This window comes from Aspergillus versicolor (assembly GCF_001890125.1).
Source record: "Aspergillus versicolor CBS 583.65 unplaced genomic scaffold ASPVEscaffold_9, whole genome shotgun sequence".
Lineage (NCBI taxonomy): Eukaryota > Fungi > Ascomycota > Eurotiomycetes > Eurotiales > Aspergillaceae > Aspergillus > Aspergillus versicolor.
In genome coordinates, this window is record NW_024467532.1 from 770,514 (window position 1) to 785,161 (window position 14,648).

The 14,648-nt window shown below is 49.3% G+C and overlaps 6 protein-coding genes across 6 annotated transcripts; 3 read left to right on the top strand and 3 right to left on the bottom strand.

The window, feature by feature from the left end:
• Window positions 1–306: 306 nt before the first annotated feature.
• ASPVEDRAFT_86990 (tRNA (adenine-N(1)-)-methyltransferase) lies at window positions 307–1,869 on the top strand (the record flags this gene model as incomplete). Its single annotated transcript, XM_040817953.1, has 4 exons — window positions 307–436; window positions 498–653; window positions 719–789; window positions 850–1,869. 4 exons carry the CDS (start codon window positions 307–309, stop codon window positions 1,867–1,869), a joined length of 1,377 nt encoding a protein of 458 aa, XP_040671411.1.
• A 704-nt stretch (window positions 1,870–2,573) lies between these two features.
• On the bottom strand, window positions 2,574–4,662 carry ASPVEDRAFT_32014 (CCR4-Not complex 3'-5'-exoribonuclease subunit Ccr4; the record flags this gene model as incomplete). The annotated part of the gene is made up of 2 exons (XM_040810549.1): window positions 2,574–3,748; window positions 3,804–4,662. The coding sequence occupies 2 exons, from the start codon at window positions 4,660–4,662 to the stop codon at window positions 2,574–2,576; spliced, it is 2,034 nt and encodes a 677-aa protein (XP_040671412.1).
• Window positions 4,663–6,152: 1,490 nt separating this feature from the next.
• On the bottom strand, window positions 6,153–8,014 carry ASPVEDRAFT_198957 (putative DNA repair protein Rad1; the record flags this gene model as incomplete). Its single annotated transcript, XM_040809270.1, has 5 exons — window positions 7,779–8,014; window positions 7,697–7,726; window positions 7,579–7,633; window positions 7,484–7,523; window positions 6,153–7,424 (listed from the first exon to the last, which is right to left on the bottom strand). Exons 1-5 carry the CDS (start codon window positions 7,879–7,881, stop codon window positions 6,153–6,155), a joined length of 1,500 nt encoding a protein of 499 aa, XP_040671413.1. The 5' UTR covers window positions 7,882–8,014.
• Window positions 8,015–8,136: 122 nt separating this feature from the next.
• gcnE (histone acetyltransferase GCN5) lies at window positions 8,137–10,285 on the top strand. Its single transcript, XM_040817827.1, has 6 exons — window positions 8,137–8,206; window positions 8,272–8,501; window positions 8,555–8,763; window positions 8,820–8,934; window positions 9,004–9,711; window positions 9,777–10,285. Exons 1-6 carry the CDS (start codon window positions 8,197–8,199, stop codon window positions 9,795–9,797), a joined length of 1,293 nt encoding a protein of 430 aa, XP_040671414.1. The 5' UTR covers window positions 8,137–8,196; the 3' UTR covers window positions 9,798–10,285.
• Window positions 10,286–10,772: 487 nt separating this feature from the next.
• On the top strand, window positions 10,773–12,023 carry rgsB (putative RGS domain protein (Rax1); the record flags this gene model as incomplete). The annotated part of the gene is made up of 3 exons (XM_040807491.1): window positions 10,773–10,927; window positions 10,995–11,721; window positions 11,787–12,023. 3 exons carry the CDS (start codon window positions 10,773–10,775, stop codon window positions 12,021–12,023), a joined length of 1,119 nt encoding a protein of 372 aa, XP_040671415.1.
• A 255-nt stretch (window positions 12,024–12,278) lies between these two features.
• Window positions 12,279–13,609, bottom strand: ASPVEDRAFT_45157 (uncharacterized protein). Its single transcript, XM_040813221.1, has 2 exons — window positions 13,503–13,609; window positions 12,279–13,454 (listed from the first exon to the last, which is right to left on the bottom strand). Exon 2 carries the CDS (start codon window positions 13,420–13,422, stop codon window positions 12,433–12,435), a length of 990 nt encoding a protein of 329 aa, XP_040671416.1. The 5' UTR covers window positions 13,423–13,454; window positions 13,503–13,609; the 3' UTR covers window positions 12,279–12,432.
• Window positions 13,610–14,648: the final 1,039 nt, after the last annotated feature.

Consider the following 14,648-nt stretch of genomic DNA (forward strand, 5'->3'; position numbering starts at 1 on the left):
AGCATTTGTGGCATACTTCGTGGGGGTGGGTTGCAGAGGAGGAGGAAGAGTGTCAAGTGTTTTGGGACCGAACGATGTCGCCAGGAACCGCAAGATTTATAAATCGGCCAAGCAAGGCAGGGCTGGAATGCTCCGATTTCACCATTGTCATGGGGTTTCAGTCTGGGTCCCTGCGGATCGGCTCCATTGCGAGGCGCATTAAAACGGTGCTTAAACGGATGTGGACTTCGGTGGAGCTCTGCCTGTCGCCCGATCCCATGATTTTTCTTCCTGCCGCCTCTTCTCCACGAACCAACAACGAAGAGCATGGCGCGTGTGCTGAGATCCCTGCGCCAATTGCTGGGTTTGTTTCCGTCGTCTTCGCCTTCACCGTCAACTCTGGGCTCGCGCCACCGCTTCGCCCGTTCAATTGATACCGATTTCTCCTATTTGCGAGGTACCGCCTCTCGGCCACGCTATGCGCACGAACACAAGCTAAGATAGACACACCGTTACAGAGGGGGACCAGGTCGTTGTCTACAACCACAAAAAAAGACAGCCGGCTTTAGCTGGCCCGCTTCAGAAAGGCCAAAAGGCGCAGACATCCAAAGGAGCTCTGGCCCATGACCAGATCATTGGCCGCAAAGTTCGAGAGACAGTTCAGTCAAGCAAAGGTTTGAACCCTTTAACATCCGCACTCGTCTAAGTAATTAACTAAAGGCTCCGGTCTCTACGACAGGTGTAAATTATCGAGTTACCCTTCCTACCCTCGATCAATATGTTGCATTGACGCCGCGCCATGTAACGCCGGTATTACCACCTCTTCCCATAACCACCGGCGAGCCCAAAATCCGTTGACACTCACCGTAGATCTACGCTAAAGATGCAAATGTCATCCTTTCATACCTTGATATAGATGTTGTGCCTCCAAGTGAAGGTGATAACAGCCATCCGCCGCTAGAGATCCTCGAATCCGGGACAGGCCATGGCGCTTTGACACTACATCTATCGCGTGCAATCCAAGCCGCTAACTCCCTCCCACCGCCAATCCCAAAAGCGTCCCAGGTGAAATATCTAGAAGAACGCTCGACACGGCCGAGTGATGACACAAAGGATACCTCGAAAAGCTCCGAAGATGGAACCGGGGTTGGAGAGAAAGAAGTAGATCTGGCGCAACAACAATGGGACGCGTGGCGCGCCCAGCGCAAAGCAATCATCCACACAGTTGAAGTATCACCGACCTTCTCGAAGCACGCAGAAAAAATTGTCCGTGGGTTTCGTCGCGGTATCTACGCGGGAAATGTCGACTTCTACGTCGGACGTGTGGAAAACTGGATCTCAGCTCGAAAGCAACAACTTGAAGCACCCAGCTCCGCCATCAGCTCCCTCCTCAAACCCAAATCATTGGAACCCTTCCTCACCCACGCAATTCTTGACATGCCGTCCGCCCATCTACGTATCCCCGTCGTCGCTCCCCTCCTCAAACCAAACGGCGTTCTAGCGGTCTTCATGCCCAGCGTCACCCAAATCGCGGATTGTGTCGATATTATTCGGAAACAAAGAGCCCCCCTTGACCTTGAACACGTTATCGAGCTGGGTACAGGAATCAGTGGCGGGAGATCGTGGGATGTTAAGTTTGTATCGAAAAAGTCGAAGGCCGATCCAGGATGGGATAACCCAACTTCGGCCGAACCAGAGTCTGAGAACGCTATCGAAGAGTCATCTGCGAAGAACGAAAAGGTACCCGAGAAAGCACAGCCACAAGAAGGTGCCAAAGACTCGGAAGGCGTCCTTGTGTGCCGGCCAAAGGCTGGGACTATGCTGGCTGGTGGAGGCTTTGTGGGCATTTGGAGAAAAATACAGGGCGTTCCTGGAGAGAGCACCATGTAGACTTGCTTTCTTCTTTGACCCATTGTACTAAATATTGTATATTACTAACTCATAGACAACATGTATATCTACCTATTGAACCTTTGAAAGAGCGAGCATTGCACAATATGGATATGTATATGGATATGTATCTAGTATAATCTATGATACTGTCCAAAACGGAATAATGCTATTCGACCATAAAAATACTAGTAAGCATAAGCGGCCTTTATATATTGCTTTATATGCTAATAGACACCTCTAATAAGTAGTGGCCTATTAGTTTCCACTGTACACTACGATTGACAAAATAGCACAAAGTGACCGTTGAGAAAGATCATCAAGTTGTAATCAAATCCTAACACATACCTAGGTACCAAGAGCAAGAAAGAAAGCGAAAGATAACTTGACCACGCCGTTGACTACTCACTTTCCAAGAAGATGATACGCGGGTTTAACTGCAAATACCCTCTGGCATGACATAAGCAAGAAAGGGAGAAAAAAGGAGACAGGGGGAAAAATGAAAAGATAGGAAGACAGACAGGAAGAGGAGAGAAGACAGAAACAGGAAGCAAGCAGGATAAACTGAGAGTGAACACCGCGGACAACACGCAAAAGCCCCCCAAAGACAAGATGAAAATTCCGAGATAACAAGAACAGGACAAACCGGGCTACACAAACACCAGTCTTCGTAAGAATCGACATGCTCCCATGGCCGTGGCCGCTCAGTTCCGTTGCGGACCAAAGTCCGCCTCCACAACCTTGCCCTTTTTACCTTTAACTGAAAACTCCGCGAACAATGCGATATGATCACTTGGAAAATGATAGTTAGGGAACCCGGGCACCTTCCGTAGGTAGTCCTTGTCCACCTCCCCGAGTAACGCCGAAACGTGCACAGAATTCGATGTATACCAGATATAGTCCAGTATATCCTTGAAATCTGGAGTGTAATTTGTAAAGCTCAACTCGCCGATGGAGCTGTATGCCGACTTGAGCTTAAAGGGATGCGTCATTCCTACTCGGCTCAGGTTTCCGTACATCCGTTTCTCCAGATCCGGATGTTCCTCAGCAAGTCCTCCGCTGGCGATGAGATTGTATGCGGCCGAGCCAGGTGATGAGTTGAAATCTCCACACATAAAGAGCGGAATTTGATCACCGCTAGCGTACTCCGCGGAAGGAGCAGGCTCGGGCATGGACTGCTCCGCACCAGCCTCCGAGAAGCGGAAAGCGGCCTTATCCGTGCAAGGAGCCCATTTGGCGTATCTTTCTGAGTGCCTCGTAATCTCCTCCATAAGGATAGCTGTTTGAATCAACTTGACATCCTTGAAAGTAGGGTCCCAGTAGAGGTGCGCGTTGACGATGATGAACCGAGATCCAGTTTGTCGGTTTTCCAAGAAGACAATAACGGCGATGTGGTCTTTCTGCCATAACCGGTTGTAGATGTCATCTTGACCCTTGGCATCCGGTCTTCGCACTGCTGTCTGACCAAAGTTGATGACCTGCTTGTCAAGAATAATGAACTTGCTTCCCTTGAAGAAGATGGCACATCCATCAACGCCCTTGGCATCATCCTCCTGCATTCCCATGGCCCTTCCTCGGGGCCAGTACACGCCCTTGTAATCACTATAAGCCAATTGCTCCCTGAAAAACTCGTTGTAGCTCCCTTGGTCGATTTCTTGAAGGCAAATAATATCTGAATCATGAGCCCTAAGCTCATTCAATATTGTTTGCCTTCTATACTCCCAAGAAAGAACGCGGGAAGGTGCATAGCCGTAGTGTGATTGGGTTGCAGACGAATCGCAAAGTATGTTGTATGAAAGAACGGTTATCTTGTCGGGGGAAGTAGATGCGGTTTCATCTAGAATGAGCCAATCTCGGCCCGGTGGTTCAACGTGGGTATCTAATACAGTTAGCAAAAGAGCTCAATGTGGTTGGTGTATAAGAATGATACGAACCTGGCATCTCTTCCTTCAGATATTTGATCAAAGCCTTAGTTCCTTCCTTCAAGATTTGGGCTTTCAAAATATCTTCTAACGGATTACCCTCTATTCCCAGGATTTCCAATCGGTAGAGATAACCCATCTCGTAAGGAAGGGTGCGAATATTGTTGTCGAAAAGAAGGAATTGTTTTAGGTTCGTGAGCATGCCGATTTCCTCAGGAAGCACAGTGAGGTCATTGCCCGATAAATCCAAGTTGGTAAGTTTCCGTAGTTGTCCAATTTCCCGAGGCACCACCTTCAATTTGTTGTGATTCAGATACAATTTTTCCAAGAAAACATAGTTGAACAGCGACGGTGTCAGGGCCCGCAGTCCTTGACCGCCGAAATCGAGCGCATGCCAGCCTTGTCGTGAAGCAGACTTCGTCTTTGCAACGCCGTTCTTCCAGTTGACACCATTTTCTTGAGGCTCCGGTTGACTGGGTGCGATTTGAATACCCTTGGTCTGCTGTGCTACGGCCCGAGCATAGTAGTGGGGTGAACTGGCCTGCCGGGACTCAGCAGCCAGCTGGAGCTGCTGTTGCCAATGTTCATTCATAGACTCGTCAATATCTTCGTCGAGATTGGTGTGTGTTCCATTCTGGAGGTGGCTAGGGGTGAAATGAGGGGTAGCCGACGTCAAAGCCCCACTTGAGAAGTTGTGCTGGTGGGCGACATGCTGAGGCGGCTGGTTATGATGGGCGTGGTGGTGTGGTTGCTGCGCGGGGTGTGGGTGGTGAGACTGCGCCTGAAACTTCGGGATCTGCATACCAAACCGCTGGTGGGCCTGGCTACCATTCATAATGACATGTTGCTGTTGGTGGGTTTGACTATACATGGTGAAAGGATTGAGGCCAGCTGCCTGACCAATCGGCGGCGATCGCGACGGAGAAGGGGTCTCGTGGTTGAATTTCAGTCGTCCAGTAGGGGAGCCTGCGCCGTTGCGGATAAGGTGACGTTGGTGCTGCTGCGTTTGAAAGAAGTATTGCCCGGCCCCAGGCTGCTGGAACCTGTAGGTACCATCTGCCATTTAACGTGGCAGACGAGACCTTGTGTTATTTGTTTGAAGGCGGGTTTCGAAGTCAACCCAAATTCGGAGTACCGGAGAGGTGGCCGCGGTAGGAGGAGAGAGAGGAGTCGGGGATCGAATACGGACTCTCCTTCTCTTTAACATGGGGTTCTGGAATGGAACCACCCCAGAAAAGTGACTGCTAGACAGACAACCAAGGCAATGCCAACACTAGGAAATTGCTTTGTCCGCACAAGTGTCGAGCCTGACTCTAAATCAGAAGGAAGGATTTAAGGATCGATCGATAGAGCCGGGGTTGGATGAACGAGTCACGGAAGAGTCGTCGGGATTCACGCAGAGGCCTAGATTGGATGTTAGACAGGCTCCCCAAATAATTGACAGTCAGCGAATAAGGCAGGGCGCACACAATAAGCAGTTAGATGATAAAGCAATGACAGTAGCGACCGGTCAAGATGAACTTCTTTGACGCTCGAGTGTGATCAAAGGCGGGAGGTTGCACGTCACGTGGTATCTGTCTGGCTGCTGTGATTCGCCACCGGATCTAACGTGAACCAGAGGCTGAAGACCCTGCTTTCATCATCCAAAGCTTGGTAAGGCCAGATATATGGCACTCAGTCGCCGTGTCCGCCTTCAGAGTGCCTTCAGAGTTCAGACAGCGGATACCCCTTGGTCCCTTGAGTCGTTATCGACACACGGCCCCTTCTCCCTTGATTGCGAGGCAATAGAATCCTTTTTAGTGACTGGGTCCTTTTGCGGACAATGATCGCAGCAGGCCCGAGAACCATCCGTGGACACCCCCTTTTGAGTCTTCATTCTTATTACCTCTATAACAACTGCGGGTACTATTCATGAATTATCAACGCATTGGATTGTGGGATTTTCTCAGTTAGACGTCAAACAACCCGTCGTGGCTTAGAAATGGAACTGCTACTACTATAACTACTCGACTCGCCACTTCGCCTCTGAAACACCATTGACTTGGATGGCAGCCGTATGAGCTTCTATTTGGGCAACCAAACACTGAAGTCTTGTCTGAATTGTCACAACTCTCCACTAAATTACTGGAAATCGGCATGCTCTGGGGCTTAAGAGCCAGGAAAGAAACAAGACGTCGGGGGCGGAGTTAGATAGCAGTAGATTCTATAGCACCATCTTTTAAAGCTACGCCTGTATAGTAGGGAGGAAGCAGAAAGAATACTCTGCGACGATGGAAACGAACGGCTTTGGGCTTCAGAAATCCTTGGTGTTTCTCTAAAAATCTATCATTTGCGCATACACGCGGATGAAAACGTTTCATATTAATCCATGTCATCGCGAATATCCGCGCCCCCAAGCTCGTCCTCGTCGACTAACGGTACAAAGCGGAAATCCACGAAGCTGACGGTTGATGCGGGAGTTTCTTTTGCGGAGCGCGCATTGTTGCTTGTAGCAGCGCCCGCCTTGTCGAACTCAATCATGAACTGCAAACTCAACACACCCTGTCGATCGCCGCGTATGCTCACTTTGTTAGCCACCGCCATGGCGCGGGATGCCTTCTGGATGAAGCCAAACCGAAAATCCTGTTTCAAGCGAGGTCCCATTGAGGAAGGCGGGCTAACAAGAAAGGTTTCTGTAACTGTGGGGGCAAGTTTGGCTCTTGTAGCCCGTGATCGAGTTGTTCCGTCGTTTGTGAGTACTTTGCGGTGCGTGTCTGACTGTGTTCCGTTGTTTTGGCCGTCTTGCTCAATCGAGAATTCCACCGACGACTCGCTGAATGGGCCACCAGCACCAGAGAGGGTAAAGAATGGTTCTTCTTTTGCGGACGCCGAAATTTTCAAGATTTTCGGATTCGTTGCACCGAGCTCCGTAATTGCGTTGTGTAACCAGGCGGAGCGCATAATTATTTTCATGACAATGCCGTCGCGCTGAAACGGGATGTCTTGTACACCCTCGTCGGGTTCATATGTTGTCAACTCGCAAACAGTTTTAACGCCAGTCTCAGCCAAGGTGATGCTGAAAGGAGACCCGTGATGCGAGTACTGAAACGTACAAGAACGATTGAGAAGTAAAGCGGGAGCCGTAAATGCGCTCGATGCAGAAACAGTTGAAGGCTGGACACTGGCTGCCCTACTGGCGCTAGTGGACGAGGGTTCGCCCGCTCCAAATATTTTCAATGTTTCCAGCAGGGCTGATAATGATATAACAAAACAGGGATAATTTGAGCTGTCTGATTCAAGATCCTCCATTGTAACGTCATGTTCGTTACTGGGTGTGGCAGTCGGATTGAAGGTATAGGTGGTGAAAAGAGCTTTGTCGAGGAACGCGAGTCCTTGTACCACTCGCGCTTCCTCCACGGAAAAGCGTATTCCGTCCGGCGTTATTTGTACGGTGGCATTCTGCGCAAAGCTAATGCAATGGAGTAAAGTGTAGAGTTGGTGTGCGTTGCTAGAAACAGCAGTGAAGATAGGTCCCGTCTCTTCTGCCATCATTTCGGGAGAGAGTATAGAATAGTATGGAGTAAACACCGGGTATTTATTGAGAAGGCGCGGACGAGAAATCTCCGACGTTTCTAGTGATACAATTCTGCTTTTCTCTCAAATCTCCAGAGATCCATACACCGAAGTATGTGAGCGGAAGATGTCACTTAAACGTAAACACCAACGGCACAAATCATAAACACGGCTCCGAAGCTGGGGCGCGACATATTAGCGATTGCTAATCCGATGAGTAGGGAACAAATTATACCCAAAAGCTAGAGATGCTGGACCACCAAGCGAGATAATAGTAGGGAAAGATCGGTCTATTGGAGCATTAGAAACCTGCAATGTTTTTCTGGCGCTCCATCATAATCAGGGGTACTAACTCAGCCCGAAAAGTCCTGTAAGAACAAAAGCTGACCATATATTAGCAATTGATTGATCAGTCAAGTGGTTTCTCAAGCTCACCGAGCAGTAGAAGGGTAAAGCCAACAGTAAATTGGCTCTCTTTCGCAATAAGAGGAGTATAAGGGCTTGCAGAAGCTGCCTCCCAGACCTGGTTTAGAGACATTGGGTATTATAACGGTGACACGACTCAGAAAAGTACAAGCGAAAAATCGAAGCTGAAGAGAAAAACCAGCTAGAACATTGAACAAGTCAGTTCGAAGATGCCAGCCATCGCAACAAATCCCCTCGAATCGAAGCACTTGAAGCTCCACGGAAAGTCGATCTGGCCCGACCGGTTCGGATCATTGTGGCCCCGACTCCCCGCCTCCAATCAGTCATCGACTCATCATTGGCCGACGTCAGATCATACTTCGCCGCACCTGAATTGGAGTTGAAAGTTGGAACAAACACCAGTTTGATATTATATTAACAGCCTATAATGACTGACAGTGAGTTAAAACCTCTCGGAGAACTTTAATACATCGCGAAATCTTTATATAGTGACAGATTCCAGGCCCAATCACAAAGCGGAAAACCTCCTCGGAGGCTCTTTCCCCAGATTCCCAACAGCATAGTAAGAGGGCGCGCACAGATTCCCCAGGAAGGGAATTGAAGGTATGTTTCTTGCTCTGTTTAGATATATTCTTGCCTGGTAATTCTGGAATTGACGCGTCCACTTTTGGACAGACCGAAGACGATCCCCTGGAGAAGCCGCCAATGCGAATTGTCCCTTTCCCCGAAAAGGTGAGCCGCGCGGACAGTGTTGAAGATGCGGTCAATTCTAACTCCATCTACAGCCAGCAGTTCTAGAGGAGCGCCGAGGCGAAATTGAGTTCCGGGTGGTAAACAATGACGGATCGCGCGATAGCTTCATTGTCCTTACCGGGTTGAAATGCATTTTTCAGAAGCAGCTTCCGAAAATGCCAAAGGATTATATTGCGCGGCTGGTTTACGATAGATCGCACCTCTCAATCGCCATCGTCAAACATCCACTGGAAGTTGTAGGGTCCGTATGTCCCGTGGATTCTTATGGTTGACCTATTTCCACTAACCTTGATACAGCGGTATAACCTACCGGCCGTTCAACAATCGCAGATTTGCGGAGATAGTATTCTGTGCCATTTCATCTGATCAGCAAGTTAAAGGATATGGGACTCATCTGATGTCACATTTGAAGGTATTCAACTGAGAACGTGACCACACCACTTTCGTTACATATGGATGCTAACTTCGTCGGCACGTACAGGACTACGTCAAGGCAACGTCGGACATCATGCACTTCCTAACCTACGCCGATAACTACGCGATTGGATACTTCAGAAAACAGGGATTTACCAAGGAGATCCAACTGGACAGGTCTATATGGATGGGATATATTAAAGATTATGAAGGTGGAACGATCATGCAATGCACGATGCTGCCGAGGATTCGGTATCTTGAAATCGGGCGCATGTTGCTTAAGCAGAAAGAGGCGGTCCACGCAAAGATACGTGCGTTCAGCCGGTCACATATCGTTCATCCGCCGCCCAAGGAATGGAAGAATGGAGTGAATAAGATTGATCCGATGAGCATTCCTGCCATTAAAGAGTCAGGGTGGTCGCCTGACATGGATGAGCTCGCCAGGCAACCGCGCCATGGACCGAATTATAACCAACTCCTACACCTTCTCAACGATATGCAGAACCATAGCGCAGCGTGGCCGTTCACCCAGCCGGTCAATAAGGATGAGGTACTCGACTACTACGATGTCATCAAGGAACCGATGGATTTGTCTACGATGGAAGAAAAGCATGAGAAGGACATGTACCCGACGCCACAGGATTTCATCAAAGATGCCGTGTTGATGTTTGACAATTGCCGACGGTACAATAACGAAACTACTCCTTACGCCAAAAGCGCGAATAGACTGGAGAAGTTCATGTGGCAGCAGATTTCCAACATCCCTGAGTGGTCGGTAAGTACAATCCAGCCATTCCAAACCTGATTATGTGATCCTTATGATGGCTCACTCTTGTCTAGCACTTGTCCGAAGGCCACTGATGGAAGTTCTCAATAATCTGATGGAGTTTTGGATGGCGATTTTGCTAGGTTGGTAGGGTTTGATTTGATTATTGGATTCATGGTGAATACCCGAATTAGCATGTGGCTCTTTATTTGCGTATATAATTTTTTTACCCCAAACATCATCAGGGGACGAAATCAATTGGATTATTCTGACAGACTGAAAGTATGGTTCGTGACGTATCCTGGATGGGGAAGCTTCTGGGTCGTGTCGATCTGCTAAAACAATCCAGGGGCAGACTGGCGGCTGGTGACGATGTGGTTCCAGGGCATCCAGCCTTCGGGTTCTGAGCAAGATCGTCTATTTCTATTCACCGTCGGCTTCGGAACGCCACTTCAACTGTTCCATAGTGTTTCAGCGGGCAATTGGTTTCTGGTTGTTCCATTTTTCCCTGTTTCTCGTTGGCTGGTGGTGGAGCCATTCATTTCGGATTAATATTGAGGCGGGCCGTTTTATTGTTGAAGAAGCGCTCTCGAAGGCCTCAAGGAGTCGGCAAACGCTGCAGACTAAAGACTTCATTATTGCCGACTGGCTTGGCTCGTCTTCTTCCTGTTGCTTTCTTTTCCCTTCATGCACTGCCGGATGGGTCGTGTTTGCTGCTCCTGAGTTTGCTGCAGTCTGGTGGCTGTTGTTTTCCCGCCTTCGACTTTCTCAGGGGAACTCGCTCTCCAGTGCCTCTCGCTTTCGCGACCTTGATGTTCAAATTCTGCGCCTAATTCGCTTCATCACTCGTCACTCGTTACAGTTGAAGGTAGTTGAGCGCTGTTGTCTTGGATTAAGCCTTCAATAGACATCCGACGCACAGCTTGTATACTTTGTTTACTTGTTTCTGAACCGACTCGAACCACACTCGTTTCCCCTATTCGACCCCTCTTTGTTTCAACTCTGAACCCGAACAACGCGATTTCACGGCCAACCTTTGCGCAACACTTGATCTGACAGTTGAATTCAAAATGACGACGCCTGGTATGATCGAGCTGGAGCAGCGAAATCGCCTCCCCACGCTCTTCGAGGTCCTCAGCCGTCGGACTCTCGCCCCAGTCGACCTCTTTTCCTTCTACATTTACATGCGCGACCAACAACGCTCTGTTGATTATCTTGACTTCTGGTACGGCGCAGTTCCACATTATACATATATTCTTGGACAATCCGATATTAATCTCGAATCAAACTAGGCTCGATGTATCCCAACATATGTCCCTGTGCCGCCATTATGTTAGAGAACTGCGACGATCCGTCCTGGTAGCAACACCCGATCTTGAAAAGGCCGAGAGTAAGGGGTCTTCGACACCTCTGGAGAACTTTGAGAGTGTGAATGATATCCCGCTCGTGGAAGCTGGACCTTCGGGGCTTCACCATGGTCTCCGCGATCTGGACGATAGGGACGCTGATCAAAGACTGTCGGCCTTCCTTCGCTCAGATGGGCAGTCATCGAGACACTCTCCACAGAGCAGCTTGGGCTCGCATAATGCTGCATCCCGCACGATGTCAAATAACGAGCAGCCGCGGCCGAGCTTTACCCACAAGGAGTCAAGCTCACCAGGTCATACCGTGGCACGTGGGGATATCCGTTCTAGCGCAGAGAAGATACTTTACACATATCTACTTCCAGGTGCTGAAAGAGAAATCGTCTTGCCCGAGGAAATGGTGTCCGGTATCATCAATCTAGTGGAGGACGATGGCAGAGATGACCCGGAAGTATTTGATCCGGCGAAAGACTATGTTTTCCAAGCAATGGAGCGTGATGCCTTCCCAGGGTTTTTGCAGGCGAAAGCTCTGGGTAACCTTGTTCCGCTGTCTATCATGGCACGTCTTACGTTCGCCCTCATCAGTTTCGGTGGAGGTTTCTGGGGTGCATTTTATGTGGTGCTACGTGATAAACCAAGGCACATCCGTTGCTGGGTAGGTTGATGTTCTCCCAGAAGATTTGTTTTTTTTTTTTTTTTTTTAACTAATTCGGTGTATAGGTTATTCTACCTTTCATCATTGCAGCCTACTTCATCGTCTCCTACCAGTACAAGATCGACCCTGTTATGGCGTTCGTAGGGTACAGCGAGTATACGTTCATGAACTGGTCCCCGGTCCGCGAGCCATATGTTCGAAAACTGCTAGTGAAACGAGCTGTCGCCACTGTTTTAATCGCGGCTCTTGTCGCCGCTGCGCTGAGTATATTGTTCATCCTGGTTCCGGGTACGATGCTTTAGCTGTGTCCATTTACGGGTAATACGATATAGTTCTTCATCTCTTATCCATGCGAGATTCAGTTCAGCAACCACCGTTGGAGCTGCCTGCCACAGCTTCCAAAGCTTCACAGAGCGCCTCTTTGATAGCATTCATTGTCCATACCTGTCCAGCCAACGCTGTCTCATTTGTTTTTGCATGCGAGCTTTTTTTTTAATTTTTCTTCTATAATACCCCTTCGCTGCTGGACTTGTACGTTAGATGACTTTTACCGAAGCCTTGGTGTTGTGGATATATCCGTTGGTATTTAGTTGGCTTAGTATTTAAGTGTAATACTAATTGCACAAAAATTCCTTTTGCAATTTCCTGGCTTTCTATTTGTAGCAAACGCAACCTGACTAAGATTTGTGCGTGTGCTATCACGACAACATGCTATGACTTCTTCCCCAGAAAGCGCTTTGACTGCCTTGTTCCTCCAGAACCAGAACCAGAACCCGATCTAGCCCCTGCGCCCTCGTCAATATCCATCCCAGAACCATGAGGATCAAATTCAAACGAGCCGTCATCGAAGTATCCATCATCATCAAACTCGCGCTTATTGCTCCCACCGCCCCAGAAGTCTCGACTCCGGAAAGCCGCTCCGAGATCTTTTGGTTTCCAGCCCGACTTCTTAGCTCCTTGGTTTCCCGCACCAGCGAAGGGTCCTGCCCCGCCTGTCTCAGCAGATTCATCGTTCCATTTTGCAAGAGTCTTTTCGATCATCACGACTCGGGCGTTTTCCGTTGCGCGGCGTTGTGCGGAGTCAGCTCGGATTTTGGCAATTTCGGCTTCGATGTCGGAGATGACGGTGCCGCAGCGGGATTCCCAGGCCGTTAAGGTTGAGATCATGGTTGGTAGGGAACTGGGCTTGACGTCGCGGAGGGGTGCGACGGATGTTACGTTCACGGTTGGTGGGGTTGTCGCCGGGGAGAGTCTGGCAGTTATGAGGGAAGCATAAATAGCTGCTGTTACGAGGGATTCGAGGTCGGACGGGGCTGAGAGGGAGAGAGACTCCATGAGGATTTCGTAATTGAGTGGTTTTATTGTAGATGCGAGAGAGAGAAGGGTGAGGAGACGGAGCTTGCGAGCTTGTTCATCGCTGAGTGCGGGAAGATTAGGGGTTTTCTGGTAGTCTTGCCATGTCCCCCAGGCGAAGATCTCGAGGAGCGTCAGATACCCTTGGAGCTCGGCGGGGGTGTCCGGGGAGCGGAGCGCTTGAACTGCGGGCCGTTCGAGGAGTTCCGCAAAGACGTAGGTGTGTGGGCTTGCTGTTGCATTTGTGACTATATTTGCGACGTATCGGGGTGAGTTTGCACTACTCGAGTCTGCGAGTGCAATGAAGGGTTGAAGGGCATCCAGCGCCCTGTGGTGTACTTGGTCCATTTGCTGTTTGATATGGCGTCGGGCTATCGGGCCTGTCAGGATTAGATTGCGCTGAATGATTCACATTATGAAAGGCGTACTGGTTTGGTATGCGTGATTAATCTAGGGCCTAATCATATCGAATCGAGCTGTGATGTATAGGCCCAAGTGACAAAGTTGTTTGATAGCTGGTGACGGCCAGTAGCTCCGCAGAGAGCGGGAGGTGTGGTTCAAAGTGTTTGCACCCAATGCAAACCGATCTCTCCACTTGCACATCAAGTGGGGCACTATCCACGTTTACAAAGACTTCAACAGAGGCAACAGTATCAACTGAGCGAGGTCAATTTCTATGTGCTAACTGCGACTCGTAAAATCATCTCTACTTCGGAAATTGACTTTTCTGCAGGTTCCCAGTTGATTCTGAATTCGGGAGACCCGCCCGAGACGAACATACTGATCGACAAGTTCACCTCTCACGCCATTCTCGTTCACAATGAGCTTCGCTTAAGGTTGGATCTAAGCTACGAACCTTCGTCTTGAAGAGAACCAGGAAAAGGGGCACGTTCATGGTCCATGGTGCAGGTTGGTGATTCTTGATCAGGAGAGGTGGTTTCTTGGGAATATGTTCAATTCTTCGAGGCGCACAAGGGCTACACTCTAGGTGAAACGACCACCAGCTGTCAAGTGTTTCGGTGACAGGGAATGCTCCACGAACGCCTCAAGTAGATCAACAAGCGGACTCAACTGATCCCCAAAAACCAATTTCATTTCATCTCGTAATTGGAATGTGCCTGCAGGAAGAAGTGACCACGTACTCTACATTTACAAGCCAAGGCTAGGAGATCCAGATCTTATTCTTCGGAAGTCGAAGACCCTTGGTCAGAGGAGGACATGAGCCGCTGCAGTTTTCCTTCGGACACACGATGTCGCAATAATTGAGCCATTCAACCAATGAATAGAAACGAGGTGGGAATATTATTGACACCCCCAGAAGGCCCTTGCCGGCGATCGTCTGGGTCGCATTGTCACTTGTGATCAAAGCCGCGAGTAAATTACTAAGAGGGCGCCAAGTCCTTCTTGAGACCCGCAGATTCCATCAATCCGCCATCATTCTTCGCCATTTCTGAAGGAATGAGGGCATATGGTCGCATCTGCGCTTGATATGAGCAAGGGCGATCTTTCGATAGTTTCCTCTAGGCAGTGGTTCATCCCTCGGCTCTCCCTTGCTCGGGTCCTCGAACCTCACT

Coding starts and splice junctions, on each gene's coding strand:
- gcnE (XM_040817827.1), top strand. Junction 8,764..8,819: donor CATCCACTGGAAGTTGTAGG/GTCCGTATGTCC, acceptor ACCTTGATACAG/CGGTATAACCTACCGGCCGT. Junction 9,712..9,776: donor CCAACATCCCTGAGTGGTCG/GTAAGTACAATC, acceptor ACTCTTGTCTAG/CACTTGTCCGAAGGCCACTG.
- ASPVEDRAFT_45157 (XM_040813221.1), bottom strand. CDS start 13,422: ATGGACCAAGTACACCACAGGGCGCTGGATGCCCTTCAACCCTTCATT.